The sequence below is a fragment of the Penicillium longicatenatum genome, assembly GCF_028827895.1.
Source record: "Penicillium longicatenatum strain IBT 33135 chromosome Unknown contig_2_segment0_segment0, whole genome shotgun sequence".
Taxonomy (NCBI): Eukaryota; Fungi; Ascomycota; class Eurotiomycetes; order Eurotiales; family Aspergillaceae; genus Penicillium; species Penicillium longicatenatum.
The window spans coordinates 5569431-5596165 of NW_026643120.1; the positions used below are offsets into that span (position 1 = coordinate 5569431).

General features: G+C 47.8%; 10 protein-coding genes across 10 annotated transcripts; 4 read left to right on the forward strand and 6 right to left on the reverse strand.

The window, feature by feature from the left end:
• Nucleotides 1–346: 346 nt before the first annotated feature.
• Nucleotides 347–2299, forward strand: N7484_004586 (flavin-containing monooxygenase; the record flags this gene model as incomplete). Its single annotated transcript, XM_057115006.1, has 2 exons — nt 347–992; nt 1062–2299. The coding sequence occupies 2 exons, from the start codon at nt 347–349 to the stop codon at nt 2297–2299; spliced, it is 1884 nt and encodes a 627-aa protein (XP_056975146.1).
• A 71-nt stretch (nt 2300–2370) lies between these two features.
• On the reverse strand, nt 2371–3313 carry N7484_004587 (uncharacterized protein; the record flags this gene model as incomplete). Its single annotated transcript, XM_057115007.1, has 2 exons — nt 2371–3205; nt 3264–3313. 2 exons carry the CDS (start codon nt 3311–3313, stop codon nt 2371–2373), a joined length of 885 nt encoding a protein of 294 aa, XP_056975147.1.
• A 2457-nt stretch (nt 3314–5770) lies between these two features.
• N7484_004588 (uncharacterized protein) lies at nt 5771–6121 on the reverse strand (the record flags this gene model as incomplete). Its single annotated transcript, XM_057115008.1, has 2 exons — nt 5771–5847; nt 5896–6121. 2 exons carry the CDS (start codon nt 6119–6121, stop codon nt 5771–5773), a joined length of 303 nt encoding a protein of 100 aa, XP_056975148.1.
• Nucleotides 6122–9025: 2904 nt separating this feature from the next.
• On the reverse strand, nt 9026–10137 carry N7484_004589 (GNAT family N-acetyltransferase; the record flags this gene model as incomplete). Its single annotated transcript, XM_057115009.1, has 4 exons — nt 9993–10137; nt 9804–9933; nt 9119–9688; nt 9026–9064 (listed from the first exon to the last, which is right to left on the reverse strand). Exons 2-4 carry the CDS (start codon nt 9915–9917, stop codon nt 9026–9028), a joined length of 723 nt encoding a protein of 240 aa, XP_056975149.1. The 5' UTR covers nt 9918–9933; nt 9993–10137.
• Nucleotides 10138–11457: 1320 nt separating this feature from the next.
• On the reverse strand, nt 11458–12380 carry N7484_004590 (cytochrome P450 monooxygenase-like protein; the record flags this gene model as incomplete). The annotated part of the gene is made up of 5 exons (XM_057115010.1): nt 11458–11690; nt 11721–11799; nt 11892–11980; nt 12020–12140; nt 12192–12380. The coding sequence occupies 5 exons, from the start codon at nt 12378–12380 to the stop codon at nt 11458–11460; spliced, it is 711 nt and encodes a 236-aa protein (XP_056975150.1).
• Nucleotides 12381–13133: 753 nt separating this feature from the next.
• N7484_004591 (uncharacterized protein) lies at nt 13134–13506 on the reverse strand (the record flags this gene model as incomplete). The annotated part of the gene is made up of 3 exons (XM_057115011.1): nt 13134–13179; nt 13240–13304; nt 13375–13506. 3 exons carry the CDS (start codon nt 13504–13506, stop codon nt 13134–13136), a joined length of 243 nt encoding a protein of 80 aa, XP_056975151.1.
• Nucleotides 13507–16077: 2571 nt separating this feature from the next.
• N7484_004592 (Zn(II)2Cys6 transcription factor) lies at nt 16078–18592 on the forward strand (the record flags this gene model as incomplete). The annotated part of the gene is made up of 6 exons (XM_057115012.1): nt 16078–16163; nt 16229–16604; nt 16656–16940; nt 16996–18274; nt 18355–18503; nt 18569–18592. 6 exons carry the CDS (start codon nt 16078–16080, stop codon nt 18590–18592), a joined length of 2199 nt encoding a protein of 732 aa, XP_056975152.1.
• A 460-nt stretch (nt 18593–19052) lies between these two features.
• On the reverse strand, nt 19053–20101 carry N7484_004593 (oxidoreductase, short chain dehydrogenase/reductase family; the record flags this gene model as incomplete). Its single annotated transcript, XM_057115013.1, has 4 exons — nt 19053–19253; nt 19307–19420; nt 19476–19587; nt 19647–20101. 4 exons carry the CDS (start codon nt 20099–20101, stop codon nt 19053–19055), a joined length of 882 nt encoding a protein of 293 aa, XP_056975153.1.
• Nucleotides 20102–21208: 1107 nt separating this feature from the next.
• N7484_004594 (uncharacterized protein) lies at nt 21209–23390 on the forward strand (the record flags this gene model as incomplete). Its single annotated transcript, XM_057115014.1, has 13 exons — nt 21209–21276; nt 21334–21453; nt 21511–21529; nt 21576–21765; nt 21816–21862; nt 21916–21970; nt 22027–22145; nt 22201–22467; nt 22516–22637; nt 22689–22861; nt 22927–22992; nt 23042–23122; nt 23182–23390. The coding sequence occupies 13 exons, from the start codon at nt 21209–21211 to the stop codon at nt 23388–23390; spliced, it is 1536 nt and encodes a 511-aa protein (XP_056975154.1).
• Nucleotides 23391–23775: 385 nt separating this feature from the next.
• On the forward strand, nt 23776–26318 carry N7484_004595 (Zn(II)2Cys6 transcription factor; the record flags this gene model as incomplete). The annotated part of the gene is made up of 7 exons (XM_057115015.1): nt 23776–24888; nt 24941–25193; nt 25245–25364; nt 25414–25821; nt 25869–25951; nt 26003–26061; nt 26117–26318. The coding sequence occupies 7 exons, from the start codon at nt 23776–23778 to the stop codon at nt 26316–26318; spliced, it is 2238 nt and encodes a 745-aa protein (XP_056975155.1).
• Between the last annotated feature and the right edge of the window lie 417 nt (nt 26319–26735).

A 26735-nucleotide genomic window follows, 5' to 3' on the forward strand; every position in this document is an offset into this window, starting at 1 on the left:
GTGGCAATACAGGTTTCGCCTAGTTGAAGATTGATTAAATGCGGGGCACTGAACCTTCGGCTCAGCCTTATGTCAATCAAGGTTAAATGCCATATAAAAGACTATAGCGCCTTGATCCTGCCAAACCCCCTGCAATTAAATGTAAAAGTAGCTTTGGAATCTGAAAAGACTAAGTTTCGACGCGGGTCACACCGTGTACAAGCCACTCCACTACTCCACGCGTGCGGGGTTCTTCACATAATCACACATAAATACGGGCGCACATTTTCAGCTTTCTGGTTCTATCCCACACTTTTCTCTCTACCTCTTCCCTCTGAAAACACTCTAATACCCGTACCTTTCAAATATGACGGCCATTGATGTGACGGCACAGCCCAGCCTTCCCTCACGCTATAGAGTGGAACCGGGTTCCTGCGATATCCCTATCGGTGTTCTGCCGAAGACGTGCACATCCACGCCCGAAAAACCAGAGATTATCGCTAGTAACGTGATCGAGAAGGTCAACAGTAGCATTGTGAAGAAGGATGCTGCAGCTCTCGCGTCGCTGTTCATTAATAACAGTTACTGGCGCGATCATCTCTGTCTCACATGGGAATTCCGGACGCTGAAAGGAGCCGAAGCTCTCTCGAAGTTTGTTGTTGAAAGCCCTTCGGTCATCAAGTTTGAGCTTGACAATTCCTCTCCATTTACAGCACCGCATAATGGCCCGATTGATGCCTTTGGTGAGGTCCACGGAATTGAGTTCTTTGTTAAAGTTTCTACGGGCTTCGGTAACGGCAGGGGCATTGTACGACTTGCCCAAGAGGGAGAGGAGTGGAAGATCTTCACCGTCTTCACAACTCTTAACGAGATCACCAGCCACGAGGAACTAGTTAATGGCCACCGACCCGTTGGAGTGCAGCATGGCGCACACCAGGGCCGAACGAACTGGCAAGATCGACGTACTGCGAGTGAAAATTATGAAGAAAAAGATCCTGCTGTTCTCATCGTCGGTATGTATAGAGCTACACTAACAACTACCAGATATTTGAGAAACCGAGCTAACAAGTGCTTGGTTATAGGTGCCGGCCAAGGAGGTCTGACTGCAGCTGCACGTCTGAAGATGCTGAATGTTGACACCCTGGTAATTGACCAAGAAGACCGAATCGGAGATAGCTGGCGTCATCGCTACCACCAACTTGTTCTACACGATCCAGTGTGGTATGATCACATGCCATACATTCCCTTCCCACCCAACTGGCCCATCTTCACGCCCAAAGATAAACTAGCGGAGTTCTTCGAATCCTACGTTAAGCTACTCGAACTCAACGTCTGGGTCCGCACCGAGTTGAAGTCCTCATCTTGGGACGAGAAAGCAAAGCAATGGACTGTTGTCTTAGAGCGCACGAAAGCAGATGGCTCGACTGAGACACGCACTTTCCACCCACGCCATGTAATTCAGGCCACCGGACACTCCGGGAAGAAGAACCTGCCCACCTTCAAGGGGATGGAGAATTTTAAGGGTGATCAAATCTGCCACAGCTCCGAGTTCCCTGGCGCAAAGGAGGGACAAAAGGGCAAGAAGGCCATTGTTGTTGGCTCATGTAATTCGGGTCATGATATTGCTCAAGACTACTATGAGAAGGGTTATGATGTAACCATGGTGCAGCGAAGTTCGACGTGTGTGGTTTCGTCCAACTCTATTACTGAGATCGCTCTCAAGGGCCTTTATGATGAAGCGGCGCCGCCTACTGAAGATGCGGATACTTATTTGATGAGTGTGGCGCCCGAGCTATTCAAGCTGCAGCAGACGAAGGTCACGAAGGCCGTGAACCAGAACGACGCGAAGACACTTGAAGGGTTGGCAAAGGCAGGCTTCCAGGTCGATCGCGGTCCCATGGAGGCGGGGCTTTTGCTAAAGTACTTCCAGCGTGGAGGTGGTTATTACATTGATGTGGGAGGAAGCCAGTTGATTGTAGATGGGAAGGTGAAGGTCAAACAGGGACAGGAGATTAGTGAGATTCTGGCGAATGGGATTCGGTTCGCCGATGGGTCGGAGCTGGAGGCCGATGAGATTGTCTTTGCGACGGGATACCAGAACATGAGAACGCAGGCGCGCATCATCTTTGGTGACGAGGTCGCGGATCGCGTTGGCAATGTGTGGGGGCTGAATGCGGAGGGTGAGTTCCGGACCATCTGGCAACGCAGCGGGCACCCTGGGTTCTGGTTTATGGGTGGAAACCTGGCACTGTGCAGATACTACTCGCGTCTTTTGGCGCTGCAGATCAAGGCTCTGGAGGAAGGCATTGCTACGTACTAGGTGATCAAGATAATCGCTAATCAAATTCTATTTGGTATCGTTAAAGTCGTGATATGTCAACCGAGTCTGTTTCATGAAGCCAGTCCATGCCATCCTTCTTGTTGAGCAACCCACACGCCCAGCGTGAGGATCTCTGTGTATAACCATGCCTCCAATGCCTCGCGGGCACTAGCATCGCCTGTAGCCGGTAGAGGATCCGTTAAATCCATGCATATTTGGAGGTGCTCCATGATAGAGCTCTTTCGCACAAGAATCTCCAATCCGCCCCTTGTCATCGTGGCAAGGCGACTTTTCCTCCTCGCAGTCCGATCAATCAAGAACAAGACGAATTGGTCCGAATCAGGCCCATTATCTTTTCCCGTTGAACTTCTCTTTTCCCACTGCAAGATCATCCTTCCGCGGTTTCCAGAATCTTGATCCCCCTCCTGATCATTCCTAATAGTAAATCGGTAACATGGCGTCTTCTCCGATCCTGCCGTACCCACACTGCCTTGCCAACTAGACCGGGCATTGCGAAAGTAAATAGATGATGCCGGCGTCTCGCCGGTCGATGATTGACACAAAGCTGCAATAATGTCCCTATGCGGAGTATTGCAATCCTCTTCACTCTCAGAGGAATTGGTCGAGTCCTTTCGGATTGAATTGGTATGCATCATATAAGGTTCATTGCTGGTCACGTAGATATCCCCAGATCTTAATTTAGGCCGCTGGGGAAATTCCCGCGTGAGTTTTGATTTGCGGAAAGGTGGTTGCCATATTTCTAAAACCGGGACTGGGCGATGATTGACCGCAACTTGTTGGATTTGCAGGAGGAGCTTTGGGGCCAGACGGAGTGATGATTTTGGGGGCGGGCGGGCCACTTTGAAATTTGCATGAATCTTGGTTCTTGTGGGTTGCGATGGAGGTCTGCATTGAATTAGAAACTAGATTCTGGAAAGAATGTGATAGCGGGGCAGATTCATACCGTTCGTCGCTAGCTGTGTCGCTGTCATAGACTACGGAGCTGGAGCTCATAATGGGTTCCTGCATTTTGAAAATCATGACTGCTCTGATCTGTTCGCTAGCGAAAGATCAAATCCATTTAAGGTGTCATGCACAGAGAGGAAAGAGAGAGTTTTTCTCCTTCACCGACACGAAGACATATTCCGTAATAAATAAGCGTTTCCACTATGGCCTCGCCCCCGTACTCGTATGTTTTCGCGCGCACGAACCATGAAGATGTGGGGGCAATCGGCTAGTTGCGAATTCCGTGTCCGACCGAGTACGCTAAGATTTCCTGATGAGGCATGGTCAGCAAATAAGAAAGGATCCCATACAAGGTTCCGTGGAAATCGGACACACGATTGGATTGTTCCTTCAAAATAGGCGGCCAAAATTCGACCGAAATGAGCATACTGTGCGATCCCGAATCGTTGGCGTCATTCATCGCGTGAGATTTTGGGGCTAAACGCAAAACGCCTCAGCCCTGCGAATCCCGACTCCGATGCGTAGCTCTCCTTAAACCCGGTCATTTCTTTGTTATTCCTCTCCAAATATGTTAGCGTCTTGGGACACGTCTCAGCCGTATTCGTTTTTGACTTCACCATTGGGTAAATGTGGAGCTGTGCTTGGCTGAGACTGTGTCGATCAAATCAAAAGCCGTCGCACGATACAGCCCCAAACGGCTTAACCTCGCCATCGGAGCAGCTGAAATGAAGGTTTCATCCTAGGCTGCCTCAGGTCGAAAGTCAAAACTAAGAAAGTGGCAGCCTTGTGTAGTCATCTCGGCGATCAGGCTCTTAACTTAGTTTTCAGGCATCATATGCCCCCCTTAACGGTAACGGGTCCAGACCCTTTCCCCTCCACCATGCTCAAGACCGAGAATGCGACCGGTGATGATTCCTCGAATAGTCAAGAGCTAATTGACAACTCACTTCACCTGCACAATCAGTAGAAGACCGATGGAAACAACAGCAAGAGCGTGGGGAATCCATGATATTCCTCAAGTTCAACGGCCGAGTTTGTGAACACTCCCTACGGTGTCATGTTAGTATCACGGCTCTATAAATAGATCCAGGGTCAAAGAAAGATGTCCAATCAACGTATCCACGGGAATATGATCGACCACACCGCCAATGTGAAAGGGGGTTTCCGCCCCCCACGCGGCCGGGCACCGAGTGTATGACCTATGCTAAGGATGGCGAAGCACCACCAGAACACGCCGTGGCCCCACGTTAAAAGCCACATGGATTCTTTCATCAGCCCGATAATATCTGGTGCGCCCCAAAGCTTTCCTGTACTGCCTCGCCCAATACCTGGAGAGCGAATGAGCCTTGCCCGACTGGCCCGCAGAAAATCATGTCCTGAAAGACTTTGTCTGCTGTTGAGCTGACTGGAGTGCTGGAACATGACTAGGACTGTATTGACTCCTGCGACTGAGAGCCCGGCGTCACCTTCGAGGTATTCGATGATTATAGCGGGGATTTGGAGGCGTGGACTGACGTGACTCTAGCGGCATACCCCACGGCCCACCGGCGGCCGAGACATTGATGGCGATGCACAAAAAACAGGACGTCTCAATGAGGTTCGTGCGCTGCGCGATTCATGGCGGACATGCTTTGGATAACTCAATGCGCGAAGGAGATAGAATGTCAGACACAAGCTGAAAAAGACAATAGTGTATATCCACACAATTTTGGCCAGATTTCAAAAACCGTTGAACTGGTAGTCTAGCCGACCGAGAACAACATGGACGGTTCCTGTGCCTTGCGGAACTAGGACCCATTGTGATGTGAAGCTCCATAGGGCCAGAGAAAGGGCTTTGCCTAGAGGCTGCAGTGGATTGACCTGCTCCGACATCTCCACAAAATAATGATCTGCAAACGGTCAATGGAACTTATAAGTTGAACCTTTTTTTTCTGGCTTTGGGTTTATTGGATACCCAAATTGGTCGTCCTTTTGACGTCATTTACGCCGAGGCCGATTTTTGGATCCATCCAACTCGAACCTAGGAACCGAAGTATACAGCGTGCTGCTGTGTCATAGAGCTTCGATAGGACTTCTCAAGGGGATTGGCGGGTCCAAATTTACTCCATAGAACATGGAAAGCGTAGTTCAGGAATCTCTGTGCTGAAAATATCAACATAAATCCTTAATGATATTGAACCAACACACTGTAAGAGATGCACCCATAAACCCGGGGGACTTCCCCAGTACATAATCTGCGATCAACAAAGAATATGCAAGTCAACAAAACGCTTCAAAACGAAAAAGCAAAAAAAAAAAGAAAAGAAAGAGACCGATCGAATCTTATCCCGAATGGTTCGGATTCAAAACCATGCTGCCATGAACTGGACCCCAATCCTCAGAGAACAGCGATCGCAGATTTGGACCCTGCCAAACCGTTGATTCCCTTTCCGACGCCTGGGAATAAGCCCAACCTCCCATAAAGTATCTGTCATGATAATCGTGTTTCGATTTTTGCTTTTTTCATTATGCAACATTCGTGGATGGGCTCCGTGACTCGTGCGCATACGGCTGGTAATAACCCGATGCTTCCTCCGAGGTATCTGTATCGGTTAGCGGCACTGATCAGCAGACTCGATGAAGTAACCTACATCGCGACTCTAGGTCTTTCGCGGCACCCAGCGACTCTCGTTTCATATGTCCGTAATTTCTTATGCGCACTTGGCGCATGTATTGGTTCTGTTCATGGGATGCATCGCCGGATCGTGCAGTCTCCTCCAGCGGGTTGTAGCGGCGGAAGAGGGCGGCGCCCATGGCAGTGATGCCTAAGCAGCCAACCAGGACGATAACGATGATGGCGGATCGAGTGAGACCCATGGTGAGATTTGGAGAGAATGCGAACGAGGTGTGGTGTTTTTATGGAGGAATTGGAAGACGAAGGTGGATTTTGATTTCGACCAGAATTGGGTGATGTGGTGGTGTATACTTGGGCGTGAGGCGTTGGTCAGTGCATGGCGGGGAGTTCGTATCCGATCGAAGTACAGGGTGGATAAGGTCTCGTGTAGACTGGAGAAGGGAAACTGTAGAAGAGGGGAAATGGGAAGATAACGGGAATGAAAATCAAAGAGCAGGGATATGCGACATGAAAAGGCTTACGCGAGCCTCGATGGCTCATATTCGCAATCTGATCAATGTCTTATTCTTTGAACAGTTTACGGGTCGACCGGCAGACGCGATTGGCTCTCGACTCTAGGGCACTGCGGACCGACAGGAACAATCGCTTTGATTCGATCCCAGTTTCTCGCTTCTGCTGATCCGCCACGCGGACCTTGAGGAGTTGGCTGATGCGGAATTCATTAAACTACATCTGGAATTACATTGGATAGTTCAGCACCCAATCCAAATTGACATATTGAGAGTAAAATTGAAATTTTCCGTCCAGAAATAGCAGCGCTGACGCAGAAAATCCGAATCAGATCCAGTGTTTTCCGGTCGCTAGTCAAAGCTTGTCACTGTCCTTGCTTCTGATTGGCCGTGTGAGAATTGATCTGTTCACAAAGGCTGCCTGCAGTGGGGCTCCCATTGTTTCAACGGCGTGGAGACGTACTCTCGCGATGAAGATCCATGGCTGGAGGCTGAGTCACATATCCGATTGGTGTAGATACCAATGTACCATCGATGACTCGAATCGGAAGAAAATCCAACCGTTGGACTGCATCAACAGACCATGGCAGACGACCCCGCAAGAGACATGATATGCACAGAAAAAAGATATGGGCAAGAGAAAAGGAAAAGGAAAAAAAAAAAAAAAAAAAGGAAAGACAGGAGACGAATTTTTTTAAAAAAACATAAAACAAAACATTTACAGCCAATAGGAGAGCCAATGAAACAAGGAAAAAAGGTACATCAGTTGACTGGAAACAAAGAGAAACCGGCCGTTGACCCGAGAACCATCGACACATGACCCCAGTCGCATCTCATGACTATTCCGCCCGCATCCGAGCAAATGGACGGAGCCAATCCATGTACTAAATTTTTTATTCCCGGTCAGTCTTGAATAACAAGGTGCGTTAAGTACGGGAAATATTTTTACCTACTGTGATCCACTGTCGGCGATTAAAATAGATGAGAATTCTCAACCGCATGTAAAGCTCGGGAGAATCGGCATTGTGGAGGCTGTGGGATAATATATTAGCGGTGATACTGGGATTGGAGCTCAAGAGCACGAACTGCGAACGTCTTATTTTGAGGTCTAACATCGCAAGTCGGTTTTTGTCGGAAATGTGGTGTGCATGAGATGGATGGTACATGGGAGTTCATCAGCTTCTGGGTGGTCCTAATAGACTGTATAACATACCGGTAAAATCGACGCCGAGAACTGATGTCTGTTCTTCTTCATAGAGTATACCCCTCCAGATGTCGTTGTTTCTGATTGAGATTGAGAATTCTGATTTTTCGGCGGAATATGGATAGCCTGATGGATCGCAGGCTCTTTCACCTTTACATACCTTTGTTTACCTTTGCTTTCATATTGAATTTGTCGCTGATTTGGGCGAAGCAGACGATAAACTCTCAAAGCTGGGCTGGACAGAGGTGGGCCATTTTGTTTCGTATTTTTGATGCAGTGCAATAAGCTGGAGCACTCACCTTGATTAATTTGGTCGCAGAATGTGTTTGAAACTATAGCTGCGATAGTTTGGAGGAGGGATAAGGCTTTCTAAGCCGTTTATAGAGCAGTCCGTTGTACATGGAGCGGGCTGATGCGAGGTGTAATGGTGAGAGGCGTGCTGGTGTGGTACCTTGAGATATATTGCATTCGATGAATGCAATAGCGGATGGGGTACAGCCAGGACGTTGATGAGTCGAAGGCATGCCTGTGGCGAAGTATAGATCTGTAGGCGTAGATTGATGTGTATCCCACCAAAACAAAAGGATGTGAAGAACAAAATCTGACAGTTGGAGGACAAGCGAGGACGATGAAAGCACTGGAGCTCTGGATTGAATTCAAAGAAGGGGGGAAAGACCCTATTTATGTTGTTACAGCTCCTCCGTTGAGAAAACCATGCCCTCCATGTGAAAAGCATGGCGCCTTGGAAAACCATGTCAAGGTGGAGCAATAATGGGGGCGGAATACTTCATTCCAGGGCTACGCGCCTTTCACCAACATCGCGAGTCAAGCTCACCCGTGATTCCTGGATGAATGTGGCATTGAGTCTGGTTTGCACCCAGAGAAGTGGGGGTGGTTTTGGCGCCGACAAGGTTAGTGATGAACAGGGGAGGAATTTCTGAGAATGTGGAACTTGGAAGTACATAGAGCAGATGTGAGAATGTGCTTGCACTTGCAGAAGTGGTGAAATGTTATATCACCCACATTAGTGTTCAAATTGGTTGGTTTAGTGGACGTCTTGTGAGTTGGTTCTAAGCGCCCGGTTTACGATGCGGAGATCCAGGTCAATAATCTTGGCCACCCATGTGAATTACAAGCACCGTGAATATCCTCAAATGGTTCATTTAGTCATTGAAAAGTATCCTTGCATTTATTAGTCGATTGAGTATTGATACGATTGGACAAATACAGCTAGGCCCATGTCAATTCGTAAAAATTCATAAAAAACCGGATTTAAATTTCAATTTAGTGACAACTAATCAAAGAAAGAAAATGAAAAAAATTCTGGAGTTAGTTCATACGGATCTCGCAATTCCATTGCTGTGTGGTCAATCTCCCATCCTCCTTACGATTGCATCGAAAAAAGCATTCACGTTAATTCGTCATTCGTATCATTAGGACTTGTAACTGGGCTTGCGAGTCATGCCGTAAAGCTGAAGCAGCTCCAGTCAGTCGCCAAAGAACCTCGGATTTCATGAAAAACGTACCTTGCAAACATCGCCGCCGTCATCGCATCTGATCTCTTTGCTGAGCTCAAATCCCATCTTCTCATATATAGAAATATTGGGAAACCCTTTTGAGCTCTCGAGATAGCAGGAGATGCCTTCTTCATCAGCCCTTCGCAGAATCGTCTCCATGAGTCGCTTACCAACCCCCATACCGCGAACCTGAGAGCTGACACCCAACAGATTACAGTAATAATAGCCCCGGGGGTCAGTCCAGAGATCATCTACCGCGTTCTTTTGCAACTTCTTCCAAAGCCAGTATCGGCGAACATGCAAGCCGCCACGGCCGGCGAAGCGGATGTTGAACATGAGCTGACGAAAGGAGAGGAGCCATTCTTGTGCCCAAACGGACCACGTCTGGGGAAGGGCGGGATCTTCTGGGGGAGTCCACCAGCTAAAGCCAACAATAGTGCCTGGGGCTAATCTAATTTCGTGCTCGGTTTTGAGGTCGCTTGCAGCACGACTCACTTTCGCGACGAAAACTGGATGGCCGCAGTTGAAGCTGAACTGTAGATGAGCCGCGATCGAAGCTGCATTTCGCTCAGCTTTAAACTATACAAGGCGTTGGTTACTTAATTCCTTGGAAATTCAGAGCGTGGATCGGAATATGGTTGCTGAGAGCCTTGCTATCGCTGTCGCTTTAGGAAGGAGTTTTGGTAGCTCGTACCTTGGCTGCATCGAATGCCCACCGGAAATAGGGATCATCTGCGAAGGTCCTCTGCACGCAGTCTACAACACCCGCGATATCGGCCTCAGCCATCGGGACGATCTCGATTGACATGGTCTTTGCCTTGCCACTACGGTCTCGCAAATCAAAGTCGACTAGCTCACAGTATGGGTTTAGATATCCGCGTACTGGGTCTACTGGATCTGCGAGTGGGCTGGGACAGCGATATGGTATAAACGTGTGAATGGAGTAGGAGTGGGTAGAATGAGAAAACCGCCATCTAAGGAGAGTTGGAGAGGTGTAATCACCAAATGATGTAGAAGATAAGAAGAAGTAAAATGAAGATCTATATGTCTTGCCAAGGGCGTGAGAGGAAGAGAGGTCTGGCTTGTAAATTGAAGAGTGAAGTCGTTTCTGAGAGTCAGCTTCCAAGGAGGAGAAAGAGGAGACTCATATAGCTGTGTTCATGACACTCCACCGGTCTATCAGACTTTCTTATCTGAGGCGCGCAACTGGCGCTTCACTAGCCTGATTGGGCAGCTCCATCCGGCTAGGGGCGGGCACCTTGTCGCACAACTCATACCTGTGCATCATTCTCGTGGCCCAGTCTTGATTTGAATCAAAAGCAGGAGACGCCAAACTGGGCTAGTACAGATGTACCGACAGGGATGTTGTATATTCTAGTGGCTTCTTCCAATATACCCAAAATTGTTGAGAGCCCCTTCTCTCGTTGGAACTGCGGGGACAGGTTGCATCGGGTTAGATTGGGCGAGGTGGGGCAGCTACGCGCGATTCGGCAGGTTGTCGCGGAGAGCAATGGGTATTGGCTGCTTGGAGCGGAACAGGCGGGTCTTCATATTGGTGTTATCGTCCACGCATTGAAGATCATGTTTGATAACAACTCGGGATTCTCGGTTCCCGGTCCTACATCAAGATGGATATTGAATACGCATATTCAGTCTATATTAGTAGAGCGCATAGCTTATTCAATTTTAGATGCACGATGAGCATGGTTAAATCGCTGACCCCAGGACAATAAAACGCCACAGAGGACCGGCACCTGCCGGCTTACGCTCAGACCCATGACCCAGCAGCCTCATCAATGAAACCAGCCGTGTAACTGAAGACGGTGAGTGCCCTACAGTAGCCCTCGCCTTACGCAAGGAGGAACCAAGGCGTCGCACATGACCTCGGTCTCTCTGTCACGCGATTTCAGCCCAACAAAGGGTCACCGCCAGAGAAGTTACCGTGTAAATTAGCACGGGGAGCTATTTGGTACACGAATCAGACCGTCGCCGGGAGACAGTTTGATGGAAGAAAAAAATGCCTAGAAGCCCCTGCGTTATGGCAGTTTTTACCCCGAACCTTTCTATCGACTGTTGAAGAATTACTAATTCATCCCTCACAGTAAGCTGAGCATGATAGTAAAATAATAATTCTACTAACAGTAGTGAATCACCAGTTTAAGAAAAAGAATCTCTGGGAAGTTCAAGCATGATCCCTGCGTACTGATTGAAGAAAACATTTGGATGTAAATCAATCACCCCTGGTTGGCACCGGTTGGTTACATCTTAGTCAAGCAGTGGTACTCGATCGGCGCCTTAATCTTCCCTCTTAGTCTCTATCGAGGTCAGTTTGGCTGGGCCTGTGCTGTTTACTTGACCCTCAATTCTGGCTCTGCCCACAGAAACTGTGTTATAGTATCTCGAGCCCAGTCCACTTCTTTGCCGAAGTCAAGCTCCTTGACAGTCTCCCAGTAAAACGGACATACAAGCTTGGTCAAGATAAGACGCAATTCGGAATATGCAAGGTCGTTTCCAAGGCAGGTTCGAGGGCCTACCAAGAAGGGTCTTGATGCTTCAAGATTGTCACCGGCATAACGGGAATCTTAGAGGAAATGATCAGTAGGTAGCCAACGCTCCGGGTGAAACGACTCCAGATCAGTGAAATACTTGGGATGGTGTCCAAGCGTGTATTGGTGGCCGGAAACAATGGTCTATGTCGAAGTAGAAATCAGTTAAATCAGATAACCTAAATTCGGGTACAACTAGAATTATTTATCTAGTTTTCCAAGGGCGAAAAGTTTACCCCTTTGGAAATGTAATGCCCGTCCACAAAGGCACCGGGACTGACGCGCAGCACGTTTATAGAAAGAGGGACAAATATACGCAGGGTCTCTTTGATAACAGCATTGACATAAAGTCAAGGGCGTGTACTTGCCTCGTCAATATCTGTATGACTGGTGAAGCAGTTGCGTACTTCTTCCTGTAGCGCCTGAAGACACTCTGGTCGTTCTAGGACATAGTAAGTGATACCTGCTAGTGCAGTGGCTGTTGTCTAAATTCAAGCAATAAGGAGGGAGCTTTCATTTGTTCTTAGGAACTCAACGAATAGTTGCTTTGCTTTAGCCTTATCATTTTCGTTCATCAGTTGGTCGAAGAAGTCTGGGTGCTCTTTATCGATACCCTTAGCTATACGTTTACGTATCAATTTCCTAAGGACCTCTTGGTGCTCGATCCGCTCCTTCAGGAGACTACGAATCGAGATAACTAGAGTTGCCAGAGAGTTTCGTGTCATTGTTGGATAGAAAAAACATCAGCCGCTTGGCGCTCGGAGGATATGTCAAAATCTCGATTCTAATCATGAATCCTAGAAACACCCTTATGAGAGAGTCAAGTGTTGCGTCATCTTTGCAAAAATAGCAATATGGTATTAGTGTGGCAATATTAAAAGGCGAAATTGGATTCTGGGGAGGAAAATACAGAGCCAATGTAACATCGACTAGAAATTAAAGCTCCAAACGGTTAGCGGAAGGTTGCAAGATATTTGAAGTTGACTGCTGGAAAATCTGATGTTGACTACGTACAGTATGTTCTGAGACGGCCAAAATCACTCTGAATCCACTCAGATCTGTATTACCCTCGCTGTCTCCACAATCGTTTATATTAACATCTAGACCGAGCCCAAGGGATATGTGGCTGGTATGCTGTGGCGTACAGTGAAAACCCTGGCTACTGCAGTTTGATAAGGTTGAGTCCAGATGCTCAACCTTAATTCCCTTCCCCGAAACCCAATTCCTGCTAACCCCTGACTTGACTTCGCCATATGGTAGATAGATGCTGAAGCACCAACGCTATTTTATAGGTTTAATTTTTAGCGTTGTGAGAATTTATCGTATGAGTTACGTGGTTACTCTGATTAGCAAGAAGTATGGTAAACATGTAAAAGTCATATTTGCATCATATGTCGCATAAGCGATGTACATGAATTGAAAACCGCCCAGCGGAACCAATAAATCATTTATCCAATCTGGCTATGGGTATAGAGCATTTAGCAGCAGCACTCGCAGCATTCGAAGCAGCAGAGACCAGCGCAACTAAACCAGAATCATCGTCAGTAATACTTCACGACGACATACTTGGTTAGGGGTACTCACACTCCGCAGCAGACATCCTCACCCTCACCACCACCACGAATGTGCACGTTCATGGACTCAGGAGTCTGCGAAATCAATATTAGCATGTTGAAATCTCAATGCTTGTCATTTTGTCAAAAGATGGGAAAGACATACGGGCTGCTGGGTGACAGTCTCGTTCATGCCGGCAGGGCTGTTAGGCTGCTGCATTTGCACGGTGGTAGCATCCCACTTGTTCTCCTCGGTAGCCTCACGGCCAGAGAACCAGGTCTTGATAGCGTCGAACATGTTGTAGAAAAATTTGCGAGAAATTGGGTGATGGAACTATGAACAAAGGAATGATCTTGGCAGCCAAGAGAGGGCCAAGAGAAAATGGAGAAACCCCTTTTTAAGGGGAATCTTGTTTAGTGGTCTGTGCACAATCCCTGAGCAGTGGGGGCGGTCACCTGATGCCACTCCACGTGTACCTGCAACCGATGCCATTGGATTCCGATAACCACCTCGCGAAGGTTTACACATGATAAGCCATGTTTCTATCTGGTTGGTTCCCCGTAAACCTCTCTTGTATTGTACGGAGTACTCCGTACTGCGCTCTGAAGAACATCTCCATGGCTGATTCTCCTGAGCTCAGCTTGCGCCTATTACGTAGCTCCACCTGCGGAACAAATCATATCCATCGTGGTCGTCGATTACGATTGGCTGTGCTCAAACAAGATTTTTTTGCCGTCTGCCTAGACCAGACAACATCACAGTAGCAAGCCTAGGCATCAGCCCTCCAGTTTTCCTGCCGATGTTTCCGGATTCTCCATTATAAGTGGTTCTCAGACACGTCATGTGGCGCCACAGTAAAACCCTTGGCGGAGCTTAGCGTGGCCTTCGGGTAGGGCTGTGAGATATGATCGTCTAGATTCATTTGGGTTCTCAGCTGAACCCACTCGGAAATCTCCGACCTTCTCTCCGAGTCCTCGAGTAGGATGTTGCCCAAAGAAATTTTACGTATACGATGATGCTATTTTCTTGTCTCGAAAATGGGACTATCGGGGCCTTGTCAACCATGGGAACCATGACGATCGCAGTGAAAGATAAGGGCGGTGAACAAATTCTGCGTTTCCAATTTTGAGACCGACGTTATATTTATCTACAGTAGCCAGGCAGCCGTTTAATTCGATGAACTAGTCGCCTTTCGAACGTTACATCATCGTAGCTCCCCTGCATGTGGATCCTCTTTTACAGTCCAATTTTATACCTCGCTCGATTTTTCGCGTCTTGCCTAGGTAGGACTCTTTCCCTTTTGGCCACTCCAAGAGCCAATTTGGCATTTCTCCCGCTTCACGTGTAATTCCAATGGCAGGCATACACTCTAATTAGAAACACTTGAGCAATTGGAACCACAAGAGAAGTAATTGTCAGGACACATTGATGATAAAAAGGCAATAGATCCACCGCAAGATAATCTCAGCCGAACGCCCCAAGCATTGTACCAAGTCGAAAATATTCCTCGATATGACAGTCAATACCCATGGTAGTTTGTTGGTCACCTCAACTGCCACACTAACTTTACTATCATTAGGTCTGGATTTAGTCCGCGTTGCCGCCTTCACTGGCTACGAGGATTCCGTCGATGACAGACAACAGGCCAGGCGAAGATCATACTATTAGTCTTGTGGTCCAAATCACTACCTGAGCTGGAATGAGATAATGCGGATTGTGGGAATGAGAGACAGCAAGGAGAGAGGGGAAGGTCTGAATTGAAAAGAGGGGAAGAGGAATTCTATGCTCGAAAATGGAGCCTCCCAAAATGAATAAATCGTGCCGTTCCTCATTGTACGATTACCAGCGGCAGCTTTCAGATCTGACATGATAACACGGGCACTAATTGAAATCCAATCTGTCGAGTTTGTCAAGTATCATGGCGGAGCTAAATGCTGACATGACAAAGGTTCTGAGCGCCTCGCATACCGTGCCGCTTCCAGACGCAATGGGCTGCATGGCCACGCACCATCTGTGCTGTCACCAGTAATCCTGGCGTCTATGCCATAGGACACATCACAAACAGACAGTGGTGGCGCGATGCCAGCGGCGAATGTATGAAGCGACACCTTCCTGCCCACGCAGTTGGCGGGACAAAGGATCAGATGAGTCTCATTTTGAAATGGACATGATACGTCTGCTGTCGGCAAATCCAGGGGTCTCAACTGCGATGGATGGTGGTCATTTCTCTACCCCAAGACGTATCCTTGTGCTGGGCTTATGAAGTTGGTGATTCTATATAAGCGAAGAATAGAAGTAGAAGGCGAGGATGGTCCTATATACCGGCGATCATTGCGCGTGGTTTCGAGGCCCAGCAAGTCGCCGAATTCGGTCTTTTTGAGCCAAGGATAGATGTCGTCATTCACTTTCCTGACGCGAGGTAGACGTGTATTTTCTGGGTGCATACTGGTGAATATCTCACGCTGATGTCGGGAATGCAATTATTTCAGTATTGGAATGTTCCTCGCTCATATTGAGCTGCGTTGACGATTTGTCAGCCGTGCGAAACTGCTGAGAAGCAACCTTTTGTCTTCAATCTACGTAGTTTATGATGGTTCCTTTTCATGGATTACCACGAGAATGTACCTAGGAGAAGCGTTATAGAAACTCGTGCCAAATGTGATAAATCATATTTGATATGTCGCGATCGTGGGAATCTCGGAGCGGAGGGTCGGACGGTCGGACGGTCGGACGATCAAGCCCCCCACCTCGTTCGCAAATCCTTTAGTACACCTCTCCTACTCGACTCATAGCAACATTTGAAATCAGCCGACAGCAACAGTCCGAAAATCGAATAGCAGTATTTTTTCCAATCGGGGGATCGGCATCATGACAGAGTCAAGGCGAAAAATGCCGCCCCCAAGTCGGCGACGGGATAAGCCTCAATTATCATGCAACATGTGCAGGAGGAGGAAGTATGGATCGCTGACTAAATAATGTTTATTTTTGGTGTGAATTCTAAAGGCTGATAATTTGATAGACTGCGATGTGATCGAAACCACCCTTGTGGAGCTTGTAGTCAACGAGGTCTTTCCCTGTCTTGCACATATCCCCCCGGCGCAGGCGAGACGGGGCGGATCACCAAAGAGCAGCAACCATCAGCCAAGTCAACTTTGCCAGAGCGCATTGGGCAGCTGGAAAAGTTGATCTCGCGTATTGTGGATGATGCCGGCATCCAGAAGACCCCTGTCCGGGTCCAAAGTCAGAATCCACCCCATGGGGACGAAGACAAGGCAACATCACAGGCTGAAGCAGAGGCCTCAAGTGACCCATCCGACTCATTTGGTCACATATCACTGCAAGATAGCAAGACGACATATGTTCAAGATACACACTGGACCGCAATCTTAGATGGGGTGAGTCCAAGAGGATCTGACCAGCTGAGTGAAGGCTAATTCGAACAACAGATCACCGAGCTCAAGGACTCAGTACAGCATGAGGTGTCAAGTAATTCAAAACAAACACACTTCCTGCATAACTCGTCAGATATGCTGTTCCCCCACTGTGAGCCTGCAACCCATAGAGAAATCCTGGAAGAGCTACCCTCGCGAGAAACCTGCGACAGACTCGTTGCTGATTTTTTTAATTATTCATCTATACCATGTGAGAGACACTTCTTCGCTTTGAATTCTCTTCCATATTGTTCTAAACTTCGCAATCTAGTGCTCCATGGCCCGTCATTTTTGAGACAGGTAGGTCATATTCGGTTTTTGAAGCCATCGGAACATGACTGACCCTTGGAAACAGTATGATCGATTCTGGGAGAATAATACTGGGACTCACATCATGTGGATTGGGAAGTTGTATGGTGTAATGTCTCTTGCGTTGATGTTCCAAAGCGAGGGTGAGTCTTTGAAGAATCGGAACGAGCTGATCGCAAAGTTTGACAAGAAGGTAAACCAATGCCTGGTTCTTGGCGGATACCAAGATTGTCCCCCGCATACGATTGAGACCATATGCTTTACTCTGAACACCCAGTTTAATAAAATGGGAAACGGTGAGGTGAACGGCGTGATTATTCTGGGTATTCTTGCACGTATGGCCCAGCGCATGGGCTACCACCGTGACGCATCTCATTTCCCTCACATTTCTCCTTTTCAAGGTGAAATGAGACGAAGAGTCTGGGCGATGATTACAAATCTTGACGTAATGCTTTCATTGTCCGTCGGGCTCCCCCGGCTACTGCGAGAGTTCCAGTCAGATACAGCACCTCCACGGAATCTTTTGGATAGTGATTTTGATGAAGATACGACTGAGCTGCCGCAATCACGCCCCATTTCGTATTCGACACCCTGCCAGTGGCTAGTCGCCAAGAACAAACTGACTATGGTCCTGGGCATTATCACTGATTTCTCAACTTCGATTCGGAGGCCAAGCTATGCAGAAGTCATGCGTTTGGACCAACTCCTGCTTGACACGTATTTGGAGAATCCACAATTTCTACTAGAGCGACCTTTAAGCAAGTCTCTCATGGATACATCAGAGACCATTCTTCATCGTATCCAGCTTGTAACCTTGTTTGCAAAAGCGAGATGTGTTTTGCATTATCGATACCTCGCATCTTCGAGGACTGATGAACGGTATTCATACTCTCGCAGCACCTGCATTGGAGCCGCTCTCAAAATTCTTGAGTACCAACGATTGATGGATCAAGAAACACAACCTGGAGGCCGCCTATTTCGTGAGAGATGGAAGATCAGATCACCTATTATGAGAGGCGTCACCTTATTGGGAACGACTCTCCTCTGCCTAGAACTAAATCATGATCTTTCAAATAACCCAACAAACAACCCGAAGTCAAGACCATTGACAGAACCCGTCAAATCTGCGATCATTCAGGCCCTTCAGACGTCACATGGCATCTGGTCCGAAGCAGGCGACTCGTACCCCAAATGTACCAGCACAATCCAAGCGATTGATGTGGTATTTAAGAAACTTCAAAACGAACAAAGTTCTCCCGTGTCAAATGATGTGCCCAGTACCGCCAATTTATTCAATGTTGAACCGGCCGTCGAGTCTCTAATAGGTATGATTGATCTTGGAAAGCAATATGACTTGTCGTGCAAATCATATAAAGCGGTTCGTAGCTAACTCAATACTTCATAGATCCTTTTGTTGGTGCAAACCTAAACATCTGGCCTGAGCTTGGGGGCGCAATGCTCATAGACCAGGCAATCAACTTCCCTCAACCTCAGCCTGACTATTTGAATTCCCCAGCTCCGTCCTCCCACATCGCACCTGAGCTATTGGATCTGGTAAGTCATTATTTTCTTCCTCAATGGGCCTCTGATAATGACAGGAGCATAGACAAACAGCATAGATGAAATGCTTGGGGTATCCTTGAATTATCCTCGGATGGCTGACTTGTCACGATGATCGATCAGCACGCTGTTGAAAGCCCTGATTCATTTTTGAAATCATCCATGTCAATACTAAAATATTTATAATACCTTTCTATTTGAACCGTGGGCGCGTTTTAGTGATTCAAGCTTCCGAGTCAACCCACTCAAAACAGTAACGAAGTGACATGAAGATAGACAAGGTCCATATGAGTGCTGTGAGCTTTACGGATTTGACATATTCTACGCATAAAATATCTTGTCCAAAATAGCATGAAAATGTGCGAGTCATTTCGCTAAGCCCATGCAATAGTAGTAATCCAGATATATGAATTCCTTATTTGTTTACATTAAAATTCGTTTTTTTTTTCAAAATCGGATGTGCCCCTCCTATGCACCCATTCCGTTCTATAACGCTGAAAGGCATGTCACATCTATTTCATCATTCCATCGAGTGCAAATGGTTTATGCCGAGGCACAGTGTCCGCCGTCAACGCGTAGATCCGCACCAGTCATCCAGGCACTAGCATCAGTGAGCATGTAGATGGTGGGACCCTTGAAGTCCTCGGGGGCACCCAAGCGACCGAGCAGAGCACCGCGCATCCATGTCTCCTCTACCTCAGGCTTCTCCTTGAGCAAAGCGTCTGTCATAGCAGTGCGAATATACTATTCTAAATATCAGTGATGGCTCTTCAAAATGGATCTCATGACATTCTTACCCCGGCAGAAAGTGTGTTGACCCGAATGTTATGCTGGCCCCATTCCTGGGCGACCGATCGACACATCTGGTGGACAGCGGCCTTGGATGAGTTGTAGGCAGTGCAGGTCAACCCCTGTGGGAAATTTAGTATATGGGGTTTCTCGGTGCATGGATTTAGTTCAACATACCCTGTTGGCAATCTGGCCCGACATCGAGGCAATCATCACAATACTCCCAGGAGCTTTCTCCTCCACCAAAATGCGCGAGAAATGCTTAGCGGGAATAAATGTTCCAAGGACACTGGAGGTTTAGACGTTAGATTAGAATTTTTTTTTTTCGGCGTATCGCATAAGACTCACTTGACGTCGAGCATTTTGCGGTATCCGTCAACGGGGTAGTCAAGAGCAGGGACCATCTGTTGAATTCCAGCGCAGGTGATAAGACCGCGCAAAGGCATATTGCGAGCTTTTCCATCGGCCGCGATCTTCTCTAGCAAGGCCTCGGTGGCCTCCTCATTGGTGATGTCGCATGTGTTGTAGGTTGCTTGCAGGCCCTTCGACTTCGCAAGCTTTTGAACGGCAACCCATTCCTCTGCACTCGGCTCAGGTAGGAGATCCATACAAGCGACATCGCCACCAGCCTCGAGGACAGCGGTGGTCAATGTCATCCCTAGACCACGGCCACCGCCGGTAATCGCAACTGTGCGACCCGCGAGGGAGAACAGGTCATTGGTAGGCGCGAAAGCAGCTGGGGTCTCGTTCGACTCGGGGACAACCGGGGGTAAGGTGTGGTCGAGGGAGATAGCGGGAGCCATTTTGAATTATTATTGTATATGTAGCGAAGGAGAATGGACGGAGATTGAATGGGTCAAATTGCTCTATCAAAAAGAAATGGGAGGATTGACGAGGAAGCACACCTCATATAAGGAAAGCCTTTTACATCCCATCAAGTGACAGCTCTAGAGATGAGCGGTTAGATAGAACCTAACTAGGGAATCGAGCGTAGGGACCACAGTGGAACGCTTCAGAACCAAATGATTTTGTCCGCGTCTCCATATTTTCAAGTCTTCTATCCCGAACCCAACAAATCATGCCGATGTGTGCTGGCACCGATCGGAATGATAATGGGTGTTGGTAGTAGTGGTGAGCGACTTTGGAGTGCAAAGAGTTACTCTTCATGGTAAAAGGCCTGTCGAAACCGTGGGGATTGGGGTTTAACATGGGGAATAAAGTCGTAGTTGTGGGGATCAGTAGTGAATTGTGCTTCACTAAACCGTGGTAACCAGGCGCTTAACATTTACAAATCGGGAAATTCCCCCAAACGCCAAGCCCTGGCGCAATTGAGGCTTTTAATGGTTTAGCCGGTGCCGAGTCCATGACTCGGCACGACCCACTTCTCTCTTCGGCCCAGGCACGCGTGTCTTGTCCTTGTCAATCTTCTACTCTAAGTGGAAGCAGGTTTTCCTCAAGGCTTGGATGGATAGAGGGACCTTTTCATGACATGGGCATATTAAGAACGCTTCGTAGTTTTGCAAATTGGATCCCAGGGCACACACGACCAGAATAGCCCTACGCAAGTCAACTGCACTAGTTCTCGGCTGATGCGGGATAATTCCCTGAACGGGGATTCCCCATTTACACCCGCGTTACGGACCTTTCCCGCTTTTCAAACACGGCGTCATCCCTGGGGCATTTAAGATTTCCCGGGCCCATAGTTACGACATGTTTTGTGGCGCCACCGATTTGCGGAGTTAGCCCGGATAGTAGTTCTATACATGCTATAAAGAGCTGAAAAGCCCCACTGTCATATAGCACGGTTGAATAAACGTGGTTCCTATTTTACGTGCTCTGCCTAGGACCTCTCTGGCCTGGTCACTTTTAAATTAAACTCCTCTGGAGACATTTCACTCTCCGACCTAGTCATGTCATTCCTCACGGGGCGGGCTTTGCATTGGGCCATTACGGCCACTGCCGGTAGCGGCTTTCTGCTGTGAGTACAGACAATGCGAGGACAAAAATGGCATTTCAACTTATCATCACTTCATAGATTTGGTTATGATCAGGGTGTTATGTCTGGTCTGTTGAGTGGTGATGCGTTCACTACAAGATTTCCCGAAATCGACACTACATCCACTGGTCATGGAAGCTCATCTTTGCAAGGAACAGTGTAAGTGCTTGGCCAACTCAGTCACTGATTCATATTAACCTATGACTTCTCTAACAGTGTCGCTATTTACGAAATTGTACGCTGGAAATGGAGTTTCTATCAGATGAAGCTAATTTGAACAGGGTTGCTTCGTGGGAGCAATTATCTCATTGATATTGGGCGAAAAACTTGGCCGACGCAAGTGTATATTGGCTGGATGTGTCATTCTAAGTATCGGTGCTGCTATCCAGTGCAGTGCCTATGGAATCCCTCAACTGATTGTTGGGCGCATCATTGCGGGAGTTGGCAATGGTCTCAATACAAGTACTATCCGTAAGAGCTCACTTCCTAACAATGCTGAATCACTGCTGACCCGATCTTAGCTGTCTGGCATTCGGAGTTGAGTAAGGCCGCAAGTCGTGGTAAAGGAGTATGTTGTCTTGAAATCCGCAGCGGAGAGCGCATTATTGACAAGCGATTCAGCTGGCTATCGAATTGGCAATCAACATCTTTGGTGTCATGATGTCCTATTGGGTTGGTGAGTAGGACTGAGTCTTTGGTAGATGAGTTGACTCTGACTCGATCATAATACAGATTACGGCTTCAGTTACGTTGAGAGTGAAGTCCAATTCCGTTTCCCCATCGCCCTGCAAATTCTCTTTGCCATCTTGACCTTCATTGGGGTCATGTTCCTCCCCGAGTCTCCTCGCTGGGTAATACAAACACTATCAAACCAATTTGGTATGGCCAGCACTAACACTGTCACAGCTTTTGAAACACGGTAACGAAGATAAAGCCCGCCATATCATATGGAGACTCCAGGACAATGCCAAGGAAATCGATGAGAACGACGCCGTTGTCGGCATCGACGTCAGGGAAATTTCGCAAGCAATTAGAGAAGAGACGGAAGCTTCGGCTGAAGGCTCATTCAAACTTATCTTCAAGAACGGCGACCAAAAATTCCTGCATCGGACTCTGTTGGGCATGGGCGGACAGATGATGCAGCAGATATCGGGAATCAATTTGATTACCTACGTGAGTCAACCGCCAATGAGCAAAGAGTCCTGACTGACCCTGAACTAGTATGCAACTGAAATCTTTGAGAACTCGGTGGGAATGTCTCATAATACTGCCTTACTCCTGTCAGGGTTCAACGGCGTTGCCTACTTTTTCTCTTCCTTGGTCCCCATCTGGGTTATTGATCGGTATGCAGCGCTTGTTCCTATTATCTCCTACATTTCACTAATGAAGCGTAGACTGGGTCGGCGAAAACTAATGATGTTCGCGGTGGTTGGACAAGGTTGTTGCATGGCTATCTTGGCAGGCACCGTCTGGAACGGTGGCCATGCAGCAGGTCTTGTTGCAACAGTGATGCTATTCTTATTCAACTTCTTCTTCGCTGTTGGACTGCTAGCTATTCCATGGCTCTGTATGTGCTGCATAGAAAAAATCTTCTTATGCAGCGGGATGAGTGCTAATAAAGACTTACGACAGTGCCCGCAGAATATTCGCCCCTAGCCGTCCGAACCCAATCTGCAGCTCTTGCTACTGCAACTAATTGTAAGAAATTCTTAGCTGCGCTTCATTCACTTGCTAACCTGAGCCAAAGGGATTTGTACATTTTTGGTTGTTGAAATTACTCCCGTCAGTATCGCAAACATTGGATACCGAACTTACATCTACTTTGCCGGTACGTAGCCACTCTCCCACATCTGACAACGAACAGTCTCGCTAATATTTTTTGGGTAGTTTTCAACTTCTGCTTCCTCCCTCTCATTTACTTCTTCTACCCAGAGACACGCAATCTCACCTTGGAGCAGATTGACAAGCTCTTCACCGGCGAAAAGGTCAAACTTTACTGGAACCCATCTATGGGTATGGCTGGTGATGTAGATTCTCGGATCGCCTACGGCAAGGAAACGGAAGCTGGGGTTGAAGAAGCGCAACATGTTGAGTAATACTTAATATTGAACATGAAATTCTGCTTTTCCCCGTTATCCACCTACGTAATATCTCAGCCAAGTTCATCATTGGGGACGCCGACCCTTTCTGCCGTGTCCCCACGTCTCGGGAAACCCCCGCGTCCAATCCCCACAAATCGGCTCGACTCGGGGTGTTGGCCAATAACATGAATTTCCCCATACGAACGGCCCGAGTGAGCGCTTAAACGCTCCCATTTGAGTAATTTTATTCGCATCCGTCATCCGTCATTTGACACCCATCAACACCCCCAGAAACACTTCCTAGGATGGTATATTCCTTGCAGAAATGGCCAGCATAATCCCTAGTAGTCCTCTGTTGTGTAACGATACCGACAAGGATAACTCGTCTTCCATCTCAGACATGGCCCATGGCACAAGATTGGCAGAGCGCAAGAGGCGCACGCGAACTGGGTGTCTCAACTGCAGTCGCAGACGGCGAAAATGTGATGAAGCTAAGCCGACCTGCACGGGCTGTAAGCGTCGCGGCGAAGACTGTCAATGGCGCATGCTTGGTTCGTTCCGTGATGCCAATATTAAGGTGTTGGAATCGGATCACCCCTCCATGAGCCAAGGAGGGGCTGTCAGCAATAACAAACGTCAAAGCAAATTCAAGATTTTGAATAACTTGTCAAATTTGCCCCGCTCGCGGGGTATTAAACGTCAAATTGAGACAGAGACGGTCCTGGATCTGAGTCTAAATCCCGATCGGTCAGAAGAGCGTGGCTTGTCTCCGCCATCCACAAAGAGCAACGACACTGCGCCCACATTCAATGTCACCCCTGAAGACCACCAGACCTACGTGGCTGTGGATACGACTCACACTCCAGATACCAGCCCCGATCAAATCCAGGGGTTGTCTCCGCCATTATCTGGCCGCTCGCAGATACCACAAGACCCCAGCCACGAATGTGTCCGCAATGGCGACAACCAGGAACATGTTAGTCGGACTGTCCCACTTGAAGCCACTAGCCAGGGTCACTATGCAAACGATCTCCACTGTGATTTTGAGCCGCCTTCTCTGCATGATGACGCTTCCTCCAATGCCTATTTGAACTCCAGTCCGGAATTTGTGATAGATGACCTCACTACACTCCGAAATCTAACGCAGAGCTCTCAGTTTCAGCCGTCTGTGCCGGGCTCATATGAATCTCATTCGCCGCTCTTCAATCATAGTATATTCTCTGATCCAGCGGACTTTACCAATGATGTCTTTCTTCCTGGTTCCACTTATGAGGCTCTTCATACGACTCTGCGAAATCGTCAACTGTGGACTGCAAGGCCGGACGTAACAAGTCTGTGTAGTCCTCGAGGATCTATTTCTCACATTCATACACCAACTCCATTCAGTGACTCGGATACCTTCAGCAGATCAGGAAGAGAGCCCCGGCGCTCAAGACCCGGTAGATTCATTGACCTTTCCCCTGAACGGGAACATATGCTGTGGCAGAATTATTTGAACGAAATATGCTCGTGGGTGCGTACTTATCCCCGGGGTAAGCTGCTGGGCGCTTGCTAATGGAATAAAGCTCGATATGTTCGATAATAATCACCACTTCGCTTCCACTTTCCCTCAAATGGCCAAGACTGCACCTCATCTCCGCTACTCTATGCTTGCGCTATCTGCGCGACAACTCGAAAGGCTGCAGAACAAAAAGTCTCAGTCGGAAAGCTTGTCACTTTATCAGGAAGCTATACATCTTCTGTTGCCGGAGTTGGAAAACAAAACAACTCCTGTTATTGCCTCTTGTGTCATTTTGTGCGTGTTGGAGATGTTGAGCTGTAAGGTTGATTTCTAAATTATCTCGCTATTATAATATTGATCGACTCTAGGTAATCCAAAAGAATGGCGCCGCCACCTGGATGGCTGCGCTTATCTCATTCAGGCGGCTGGTATCAATGGCTTCTCTGGCAAGGAAGAACAGGCGTTGTTCTGGTGCTTTGCACGTATGGGTATGTCTCGTACAGAACTTTTACTGAATCATCACTAATATAGCTTAAGACCTCTGTGGTGGCCTTATTTCAGAGGAAGAAACAATTATTCCCATCCATAATTGGAGGCCTCGCGATATGAGCTGTGTAGAGGCATCTTTGTTGTTCCTGTCTTCGGCAAAAAACAACTTCGATACCTATGCCAACTACACCGTTTATCTTTGTGCAGAGACGCTTGGAGTTCTTTTCGGCAATGGATCAAAAGCCCCGCATCCATGCACGTCCTGCCAGTCCGTTACAGGTGAAGAAGGGTATTCATATGTACACCGCTGGCAAGAGGTATTCAGCCATGCAGAGCTGTGGTATGAGAACCGACCCAACCAGATGAAACCAGTTTTTACAGCTCCTGTTGCTACACCTGACCACACAGGAAGAAACAGACCATTTCCAACGGTTCTATATGGCAACGGAGATGCCAGTAGGTACCAACCCTGAGAACACTTAGTTTTTACTAACGCCACCCAGTCTCTGGCAACCAACTCTATCACGTTTGTGCTCTTCTATTGCTACAACGGAAGCCTAAGACCTTGAATCTCCCTAAGAAGCCGGTATGCCCCACCTCTCTAAAGATATCATGTTTCTCGCTGACTAGTCTAAAGAAGTCGGTTCTATGGCACGCGCGGCAAATATGTGCTATCTCTGTTTCCAATGCGCACCAGTAAGCAACAATTCTGAATAAATCAACACAAGTTATATACTAATTTGCGACACAGTGGCTGTTGGACAAATGCTCTCCAACCTCTCTGGATAGCCGGAAAGGTGATGTCACACTACTCTGAGCATGCAGCGATCGTGGAAACGTTGATTCAGATCGAGCATGAGACTGGATGGGCAACTGCATGGCGAGTCGAAGACTTGAAAGAATTCTGGGGCGATTACGATAACGATGATGAGTGTGATGTTGACATGGATTGAACGATATTATCACCAGTAATACAACGATACTGCATCTGTACATATATTTCCGAAGAACCTTGCAAACATTCCCCATAAACAACCATGTAGGTTTCCATAGATATTGTACCATAGATATTGTAGGTCATACTTGAGGGTGTTAAGGGTGTTATATTATTACCCCAATGGTATCACTGCTCAACCAATGCCGTCATTACGTCGGACCATCTCCGTGCGGGGCAGATGTGCTCGACTCGAGGTCCACGATGCTCCCCACTTTGTCGGTTCCAATCAGCGCTCAGCTCACTAGTGAACTACCGATCTTAACTTGATATGACAGTCATTGTACAACAATTTGGACTCGAGGCGAGGGCCCAATGTTACCCCGCGTCGTTAGACAGCTCAATCATGAGCTCCGAAGCTGTAGTTTAAAATCGC